General features: G+C 41.8%; 1 protein-coding gene across 1 annotated transcript; it reads right to left on the bottom strand.

Moving 5' to 3' along the window:
* Positions 1-2,982, bottom strand: LOC106910938 (uncharacterized). The gene is made up of 4 exons (XM_088005233.1): positions 2,920-2,982; positions 393-2,830; positions 225-310; positions 1-138 (listed from the first exon to the last, which is right to left on the bottom strand). The coding sequence occupies exons 1-2, from the start codon at positions 2,980-2,982 to the stop codon at positions 395-397; spliced, it is 2,499 nt and encodes an 832-aa protein (XP_087861359.1). The 3' UTR covers positions 1-138; positions 225-310; positions 393-394.
* Positions 2,983-10,469: the final 7,487 nt, after the last annotated feature.

The raw sequence follows: 10,469 nt of genomic DNA, 5'->3' as shown, positions 1-10,469 counted from the left end.
TTATGTTGATGTAACATTTAAATAACAGAGAACATGTCATGTAGATGCTGTGTTTGGCTATGGGTTAACTCCAACCCGTTGAATGCGTCGTACGGTCACCTTGGGGGCGGTTCCATTAAGGAGCTGCTCTCTGAAAAACTAAATGAAGAGAAAGAAAGTGTTAATATTTATGATTCTTTTTGATGAAAAACCAAATAATTTGTGAGTTATTGTAGCTTACATACCTGTTCAATGAGGTGAACTATGGTTCCATTGCTGATCTCTCCAGAAGATGTTAACTTCATGTTTAGATGTGTCAGGTACTCCAAACCTGTAGGGATGAAAAGAAGCCAGTTAATCAGTGGATTAATTTACTCCAAGAAAAGTTATGTTGCTGTTTTGAAGGGATTTACCGTTAGACGTTTGGCCTGTAGGAGGCGGAGCTGCAGTTGTAGTTGGTGGACCCGCAGTTGTAGTTGTTGGACCCGCAGTTGTAGTTGTTGGACCCGCAGTTGTAGTTGTTGGAGCTGTAGTTGTAGTTGGTGGACCCGCAGTTGTAGTTGGTGGACCCGCAGTTGTAGTTGGTGGACCCGCAGTTGTAGTTGGTGGACCCGCAGTTGTAGTTGTTGGACCCGCAGTTGTAGTTGTTGGAGAAGCAGTTGTAGTTGGTGGACCCGCAGTTGTAGTTGGTGGAGAAGGAGTTGTAGTTGTGGGGGTAGCAGTTGTTGTTGGAGCTGCAGATGTAGTTGTTGGAGCTGTAGTTGTAGTTGTTGGAGAAGCAGTTGTAGTTGGTGGACCCGCAGTTGTAGTTGGTGGACCCGCCGTTGTAGTTGTTGGAGAAGCAGTTGTAGGTGTTGGAGAAGGAGTTGTAGTTGTGGGGGTAGCAGTTGTTGTTGGACCCGTAGTTGTAGTTGTTGGAGCTGTAGTTGTAGTTGTTGGAGAAGCAGTTGTAGTTGGTGGACCCGCAGTTGTAGTTGTTGGACCCGCAGTTGTAGTTGTTGGACCCGCAGTTGTAGTTGTTGGAGAAGCAGTTGTAGTTGGTGGACCCGCAGTTGTAGTTGTTGGAGAAGCAGTTGTAGTTGGTGGACCCACAGTTGTAGTTGCTGGACCTGCAGTTATAGTTGTTGGGGCTGCAGTTGTAGGTGTTGGGGCAGCAGTTGTAGGTGTTGGAGCTGCAGATGTAGTTGTTGGAGAAGCAGTTGTAGTTGTTGAGGTTGCAGTTGAAGTTGTTGGACCCGTAGTTGTAGTTGTTGGAGCTGCAGTTGTAGTTGTTGGAGCTGCAGTTGAAGTTGTTGGAGAAGCAGTTGTAGTTTGTGGACCCGCAGTTGTAGTTGTTGGACCCGCAGTTGTAGTTGTTGCACCCGCAGTTGTAGTTGTTGGACCCACAGTAGTAGTTGGTGGACCCGCAGTTGTAGTTGGTGGACCTGCAGTTGTAGTTGGTGGACCCGCAGTTGTAGTTGTTGGAGAAGCAGTTGTAGTTGGTGGACCTGCAGTTGTAGTTGGTGGACCCGCAGTTGTAGTTGTTGGAGCTGTAGTTGTAGTTGTTGGAGAAGCAGTTGTAGTTTGTGGACCCGCAGTTGTAGTTGTTGGACCCGCAGTTGTAGTTGTTGCACCCGCAGTTGTAGTTGGTGGACCCGCAGTTGTAGTTGTTGGACCCACAGTAGTAGTTGGTGGACCCGCAGTTGTAGTTGGTGGACCTGCAGTTGTAGTTGGTGGACCCGCAGTTGTAGTTGTTGGAGAAGCAGTTGTAGTTGGTGGACCCGCAGTTGTAGTTGTTGGAGAAGCAGTTGTAGTTGGTGGACCCGCAGTTGTAGTTGTTGGAGAAGCAGTTGTAGTTGGTGGACCTGCAGTTGTAGTTGGTGGACCCGCAGTTGTAGTTGTTGGACCCACAGTTGTAGTTGGTGGACCCGCAGTTGTAGTTGTTGGAGAAGCAGTTGTAGTTGGTGGACCTGCAGTTGTAGTTGGTGGACCCGCAGTTGTAGTTGTTGGAGAAGCAGTTGTAGTTGGTGGACCCGCAGTTGTAGTTGGTGGACCCGCAGTTGTAGTTGGTGGACCCGCAGTTGTAGTTGGTGGACCCGCAGTTGTAGTTGTTGGACCCGCAGTTGTAGTTGGTGGACCCGCAGTTGTAGTTGTTGGACCCGCAGTTGTAGTTGTTGGAGAAGCAGTTGTAGTTGGTGGACCTGCAGTTGTAGTTGGTGGACCCGCAGTTGTAGTTGTTGGAGAAGCAGTTGTAGTTGGTGGACCCGCAGTTGTAGTTGTTGGAGAAGCAGTTGTAGTTGTTGCACCCGCAGTTGTAGTTGGTGGACCCGCAGTTGTAGTTGTTGGACCCACAGTAGTAGTTGGTGGACCCGCAGTTGTAGTTGGTGGACCTGCAGTTGTAGTTGGTGGACCCGCAGTTGTAGTTGTTGGAGAAGCAGTTGTAGTTGGTGGACCTGCAGTTGTAGTTGGTGGACCCGCAGTTGTAGTTGTTGGAGCTGTAGTTGTAGTTGTTGGAGAAGCAGTTGTAGTTTGTGGACCCGCAGTTGTAGTTGTTGGACCCGCAGTTGTAGTTGTTGCACCCGCAGTTGTAGTTGGTGGACCCGCAGTTGTAGTTGTTGGACCCACAGTAGTAGTTGGTGGACCCGCAGTTGTAGTTGTTGGAGAAGCAGTTGTAGTTGGTGGACCCGCAGTTGTAGTTGGTGGACCCACAGTAATAGTTGGTGGACCCGCAGTTGTAGTTGGTGGACCCACAGTAGTAGTTGGTGGACCCGCAGTTGTAGTTGGTGGACCCACAGTTGTAGTTGTTGGACCCGCAGTTGTAGTGGTTGGACCCGCAGTTGTAGTTGTTCCAGCTGCAGTTGTAATTGTTGGGCTAGAAGTTGTAGTTGTTGGAGAAGGAGTTGTAGTTATGGGGGTAGCAGTTGTTGTTGTTGGAGCTGCAGATGTAGTTGTTGGACCTGCAGTTATAGTTGTTGGGGCTGCAGATGTAGTTGTTGGTGAAGCAGTTGTAGTTGTTTGACCCATAGTTGTAGTTGTTGCGGCTGCAGTTGAAGTTGTTGGACCCGTAGTTGTAGTTGTTGGAGCTGCAGTTGTAGTTGTTGGAGAAGCAGTTGTAGTTGGTGGACCTGCAGTTGTAGTTGGTGGACCCGCAGTTGTAGTTGTTGGAGAAGCAGTTGTAGTTGGTGGACCTGCAGTTGTAGTTGGTGGACCCGCAGTTGTAGTTGCTGGACCCGCAGTTGTAGTTGTTGGACCCGCAGTTGTAGTTGTTGCACCCGCAGTTGTAGTTGGTGGACCCGCAGTTGTAGTTGTTGGACCCGCAGTTGTAGTTGTTGCACCCACAGTAGTAGTTGGTGGACCCGCAGTTGTAGTTGTTGGAGAAGCAGTTGTAGTTGGTGGACCCGCAGTTGTAGTTGGTGGACCCACAGTAATAGTTGGTGGACCCGCAGTTGTAGTTGGTGGACCCACAGTAGTAGTTGGTGGACCCGCAGTTGTAGTTGGTGGACCCACAGTTGTAGTTGTTGGACCCGCAGTTGTAGTGGTTGGACCCGCAGTTGTAGTTGTTCCAGCTGCAGTTGTAATTGTTGGGCTAGAAGTTGTAGTTGTTGGAGAAGGAGTTGTAGTTATGGGGGTAGCAGTTGTTGTTGTTGGAGCTGCAGATGTAGTTGTTGGACCTGCAGTTATAGTTGTTGGGGCTGCAGATGTAGTTGTTGGTGAAGCAGTTGTAGTTGTTTGACCCATAGTTGTAGTTGTTGCGGCTGCAGTTGAAGTTGTTGGACCCGTAGTTGTAGTTGTTGGAGCTGCAGTTGTAGTTGTTGGAGAAGCAGTTGTAGTTGTTGGACCCGTAGTTGTAGTTGTTGGAGCTGCAGTTGAAGTTGTTGGGGTAGCAGTTGTAGTTGTTTGACCCATAGTTGTAGTTGTTGCGGCTGCAGTTGAAGTTGTTGGACCCGTAGTTGTAGTTGTTGGAGTTGTAGTTGTTGGAGAAGCAGTTGTAGTTGTTGGACCCGTAGTTGTAGTTGTTGGAGCTGCAGTTGTCGTTGTTGGGGTAGCAGTTGTAGTTGTTTGACCCATAGTTGTAGTTGTTGGGCCTGCAGTTGAAGTTGTTGGACCCGTACTTGTAGTTGTTGGGGTTGCAGTTGTAGTTGTTGGAGAAGCAGTTGTAGTTGTTGGACCCGTAGTTGTAGTTGTTGGAGCTGCAGTTGAAGTTGTTGGAGAAGCAGTTGTAGTTGTTGAAGCTGCATTTGTAGTTGTTGGGGATGTAGTTGTAGTTGTTGGGGAAATAGTTGTAGTTGTTGGTGCTGCAGTTATAGTTGTTTGGGCAGCAGTTGTAGTTGTTGGAGAAGCAGTTGTAGTTGTTGGACCCGTAGTTGTAGTTGTTGGAGCTGCAGTTGAAGTTGTTGGACCCGTAGTTGTAGTTGTTGGAGCTGCAGTTGTAGTTGTTGGAGAAGCAGTTGTAGTTGTTGGACCCGTAGTTGTAGTTGTTGGAGAAGCAGTTGTAGTTGTTGGACCCGCAGTTGTAGTTGTTGAAGCTGCAGTTGTAGTTGTTGGAGAAGCAGTTGTAGTTGTTGAAGCTGCATTTGTAGTTGTTGGGGATGTAGTTGTAGTTGTTGGGGAAATAGTTGTAGTTGTTGGTGCTGCAGTTATAGTTGTTTGGGCAGCAGTTGTAGTTGTTGGAGCTGCAGTTGTAGTTGTTGGGGTAGAAGTTGTAGTTGTTGGAGAAGCAGTTGTAGTTGTTGGACCCGCAGTTGTAGTTGTTGAAGCTGCAGTTGTAGTTGTTGGAGAAGCAGTTGTAGTTGTTGAAGCTGCATTTGTAGTTGTTGGGGATGTAGTTGTAGTTGTTGGGGAAATAGTTGTAGTTGTTGGTGCTGCAGTTATAGTTGTTTGGGCAGCAGTTGTAGTTGTTGGAGCTGCAGTTGTAGTTGTTGGGGTAGAAGTTGTAGTTGTTGGACCCATAGTTGTAGTTGTTGGACCCATAGTTGTAGTTGTTGGACCCATAGTGGTAGTTGTTGAGGCTGCAATTGTAGTTACATTTTATCAACACATAGATTTTTTTATCACTCTGTACTGATAATCTTGCTTCTTGTTTACACTGGAAGATTTTCATTCAGATTTGTTTTCCCTCATTTCCCTCCTCCTACCATCTTAAGAACTTCCTGAACATTTTGAATGATTCTTAAAACAGTTTTATGAGATATCTCTGCTATGCGTAGCATGGTGAGAATGATTGGAATGACGTCTGAGTTTCTCCAATTTAAATATTTTCAACATGTTAGATTTCCTTGGCCCGATGTCTTTGTGGTTTGTGACATATTGCCAATCAGAATGTGAGGTTATCGAAACACAGAGCAGAATCTAAAGTACACAGAAGACAAAATACAGAAATCCCGATAGACATTGATTTTTATCTGGCAGATGTAATCCACAAACTTCAAAGTGTTATCAAATAATTTTTCTATACAGTTCTAGAGAGATGTCTAGAACTGTGTAAAAACATGTCTCCCTGCAGCCCCATGTAAAAACATGGGAGACAAAGTCTTTTCTGCTGAAAAGACTTTCAGCAGACTTACAATTACCAACTATGTCAAAGAAATTTGGGAATAGCAAACAGTGGAAAAAATTCAGCTGGAATCTCAAAACTCAAAATATGTAAAGGATTTTTCAGTGGCTTTATGTTTGAGACAATGTGGCAAAACAGTTGACCTCACATATTTTATTTTTGATTGACGAGTCATTTTTAAGTTCTGAAAAAATATTAAGGCAGAGATTGAGAACATTTGTAAAAGAGAAGTCCCTATTTTCTTTCCTCTGTTATGTCAATTGAAGTTTTAAATGCTGACCAAAGAAAAATACATTCTATGGATTTTATTGATGATCAAAAATTCTAACTATAAGTTGGAAAAATGTGACGTCATCGACTGTAACTGAGTGGAAACAGAGACAAAAAAAAATTATATGATGGAAAAATGATAGCATATATTACAGACAAAATTGATCTTTTCAGCCAGAGATGAAACATTGTTACAGTTTATTTCTGTCCATATATGTGATTAAAAAAAAATAAAGTTTTGGAAATGGGCTCTAACAAATCATTTTTGTTTGTTTTTTTGTGTTTAATTACCTGTCTCTGAGAATGTTCTGTTGTCAATTGTGTAAATGTATGTAAAAAATGTAACACATTTTAAGTCCACAAACTGTCTCTTTCCTGTCAGCCATGTTTGGGTTTGTGAGAGTTTCTGTCTGATCTGAACTTTGTTGAGTAAAAATCAGTTTGTGTGGCTGGACATGATAAATCCCACGTTCAAATTGGTTATAGGTGAGATTTTCTTTATCGTCATGTCGCTCAAGTTTTGAAAATGAGCCGACAATTTTAAAAACCAGGCATTATTAATTTAAATTAACCCAATAAATGTATTCACTCTTATAAAATGCTTAACTACTTTAAAGAAAATGTTTTCATTTTTTCAAGGCTGATAAACCCTATTTTTTCATTATTATTATAAGTTATATGAAGAATACAAACAATAACAAAAACAGAATGTATTGTGAATATCTACCTTGTCCCAAAGTTGCATGAATAAATCCAAGAAGGCAAAAGAAAATTATGATTTTATCATCCATGGTGAATAGTGTTGTCCTTCACTCTCTTCTGCACATACAGGTAATCTCATGTTAGCACACCTGGATAAGGTTGTGGAATGCTCCTCCCACAACAATAAAAAGGGAGTGACATGTCATTACTGAGTGTTATTGTCTAATTCCTCAAAAAAATGAGGTCACAAGAGAAAAGATAAAGTAAGGTAAAAAAAACAACAAATAATTCACCATTCAGGATAAACTGAAATATTACAATTATTTCAAGACTGGATATTTAAAAAAACATTTTCTTACATTATATTTTACATAATTTTCTCACATATCAGTACGTACAGCTGACTCGGCTGGTTTTAAGTACAAGAGCTTACTTCCATTTTCCATAACCTTATCAACTAAATAAGCTCCATAGATACATAAAGGGCATGTAAGAGAAAATAACTGCTGGAAAAAATCTGTTAAAGTGTTAGCACTTTAAAATCATCAAAACATTTTTAAATGTTAATATGCACATGTTTAGAAAAAGAAACCAACACAGATATATCTGGCCATATTCAATAACACAAAAACCAACCATTTAAACCACTGACACTTATTTTTCATAATTACAATTTGCTAAGATCAAATAATTCAAACATGCTGTTGATTATCTGATTGCATTTCATGATTCAGGTATTGTAATAAAAAGTTGCAGCACCAGGTTTTTCCTTCACAGATGCCATTCACCTTTGTAAGCAAAGCTCTTACTGGAAATATGCAGTGAGGCTGCCAAACCGGTTTCTTTCTATTTACACTGCTGATGTGACTTCACTTAGCATCAGATTATTTTCTTATCTTTCACATGAAATATCAAAATACAGATATGATCTAAAAAGATTCAGATTCTGGTATTCCAACTTTAAGACGTGACACCAAAACAAAACAGAAATAATCAGTTTATTAATTACAAAACTATTTAGTGGGGAAGAAAGTTGGACTGAATCAAAAGCTTATGTAAGCGTTCACATTTTTACACAGGAATAAACTCTAACCACACTTCATTCTTCATTTAAGCAGCTGGTGAGACGTTTTCTTGGACATCTGTTGGACACACACTGGACCTGGTTACCAGTGAGGGTGTGAATATTTCTAATGTCTCTGTAACTGATGTCGGCCTGTCGGATCACTTTGCTGTTATCTTTGAATGTTCTTTATCCATTAACCCACTTGGACAAAAAGCTATCATCACAAAACGTACTTTCACAGAAAACACAGCAGAAACATTTAATCAAATCTACTCTTCTTCTTCGTCCTTAAGCTATAATGACCTAGATAAGTTGGTAGATGATTTTCAGTGCAAACTTTCAGATATCATTGATTACATTGCCCCCATTAAATTAAAAGTTGTGTCTGGTAGGAAGAAATCTCCATGGAGAAATGCACAAACTGTTCAATCTGCTAGACAACTCTGCCGTAGGACCGAATGGAAATGGCGTAAAGCTCAACTGCACGTTTATTATGACATCTATAAAGAAAGACTACGTAACTATCACTCAACACTAAAACATGTAAGAGAGGCTTTCTTTGCAGATGTCATAAATAAAAACCTTAACAACGCTCGAGCTTTATTTGCTACTGTTGACAGGATCACAAACCCTCCTATGACGTCACCACCTGAACTTCAATCTAAGGCCTGCAACAAGTTTTCCAGTTTCTTCTCAGAGAAAATTCAAAAGATCAGAGGATTAATCTGCACATCCACTCCAAAGCCAGTACCAATGCTGTGCCCAAACAAAACACATGCAGGAAAAATGACCCAATTTCAACTACTTAACTATAAAACCCTAGAAGAAATTATAAGTCAGTGAAGCTCCAGTTCCTGCTGTTTGGATGTCCTACCCACACATTTCTTTAAGAAAGTCCTGCCTGTCGTTGCTAATGATCGTTCCAAATAGTAAACTCATCACTCTCTTCAGGTGTTTTCCCCCAGGCTTTGAAAACAGAAGTTATCAAACCACTGATAAAAAAGAACAATCTAGACAAATCACTACTGCAGAATTACAGGCCGACCTCTGACCTCTGACCTCCCATTCATCAGCAAAGTTATTGAAAAAGCCATTTTTAAACAGTTAAATAACTTCCTAACAATAATGAATCGCTTTGACTCCTTCCAGTCTGGTTTTCGTGCTCACCACAGCACGGAGACGGCCTAGTCAAAGTGTTCAATGACATCCATATAAATACAGACTGTGGGAGAACCACAGTGCTGGTTCTGTTGGACCTCAGTGTTGACCAGGACATTTTACTGAATCGACTGGAGAGTTGGGTCGGACTCTCCAGTCCAGTCCTCCACTGGTTTGAATCTTACATAAAGAACAGGGATTTCTTTGTTTCAGTCAGAAACTTCTCATCAGAGAGGTCAAAGGTCACATGTGGGGAACCCCAAGGTTCAATCCTAGGACCCCGTCTTTTAAATATTTATATGCTCCCACTGGCTCAGGTTATAACAGGAAATAGGATTAGCTACCATAACTACGCGGATGATACACAGCTCTACATCATGATGTCACCAGGTGACCTTTGACCCCATCCAATCACTGAATAGATGCTTAAAACAGATAAATGTGTGGATGTGCCAAAACTTTCTCCAGCTGAACAGAAACAAAACTGAAGTTATTATCTTTGGACCTAAAGAGGAGCGAACTAGAATCAATGCACAGCTTCAGTTATTACAACTGAAAACCAGCGATCAGCCCGAAACCTGGGAGTAGTGATGACCTCTGACCTGAACCTTCACAGCCACATTAAGACAGTCACAAAGTCGGCCTTCTATCACCTGAAGAACATCTCCAGGATTAGAGGACTGATGTCTCAGCGCGATCTAGAGAAACTCATCCATGCATTTATCTTTAGCTGCATTGATTACTGCAACAGCGTCTTCACAGGTCTGACTAATAAATCAATCAAACAGCTGCAGCTGATCCAGAAGCTGCTGCTGCTGTTCTCACTAAAACCAGGAAGATAGAGCACATAACACCAGTTTTAAAGTCCCTACTGGCTCCCTGTAGCTCAGAGAATAGACTTTAAAATACTGTTGTTAGTTTATAAATCACTGAACGGTTTAGCACCACAATACATTAAAGATCTGTTATTGCTGTACCAACCGTCTAGACCCCCTCAGATCTTCTGGTTCTGGTTCTGCTCTGCATCCCCAGAACCAGAACCAAACGAGGAGAAGCAGCATTCAGTTTCTATGCACCACAAATTTGGAACAAACTTCCAGAAAAATGTAAAACAGCTGAAACACTGAGTGCCTTTAAATCTCAACTTAAAACCCAGCTGTTTAGAGCTGCTTATGGCTAAATTGCTAAATAAGTGCCGGTTTTGATATCTTCGATGTTTTTGATGTTTTTAATGTTTTTAATGTTTTTATCTTTACTTTTGATCTATTTATTAATTTCTTTTTATTCCTCTTTCTCGCTGTGTTTAGTTCTTAATGATGTACAGCCCCCCGGAGAGGCGTGGGTACTGTCCCCCACTCGTAGCCCTATTCGGGTTAGAGTCCCAGTTAAATGGCATTTAACTAAAGTCCTACGGGGTTTAGAGTCCCAGTTGATGGCGTTTCAACTAAAAACCTAAAGGTTGGAGTCCTTGTCAAACGGTGTTTTTGACTAAAGTCCAGGAGGGTTAGAGCCCCAGATAAGGACAGAGGTGCGGGTTTTAATGTTTTTATCTTTTTAAATCTTTTTTTTAAATCTCTTTCTCTTTCTTACTGTTTATTCAATGTTGCATGCTGTTTTTTTAATTATGTAAAGAACTTTGAAATGCCTTGCTGCTGAAATGTGCTATACAAATAAAATTTGATTGATTGATTGATTGATTGATTGATCTGTTGAATGAACGGGTCAATGAATTACAACTGTTAACAATTCAGACGCTTCTGC

Source organism: Poecilia mexicana, unplaced genomic scaffold, assembly GCF_051168715.1.
Source record: "Poecilia mexicana isolate PSO_F unplaced genomic scaffold, ASM5116871v1 scaffold_4, whole genome shotgun sequence".
Classification (NCBI taxonomy): domain Eukaryota; kingdom Metazoa; phylum Chordata; class Actinopteri; order Cyprinodontiformes; family Poeciliidae; genus Poecilia; species Poecilia mexicana.
This window is presented reverse-complemented; position numbering and strand designations above follow the sequence as displayed.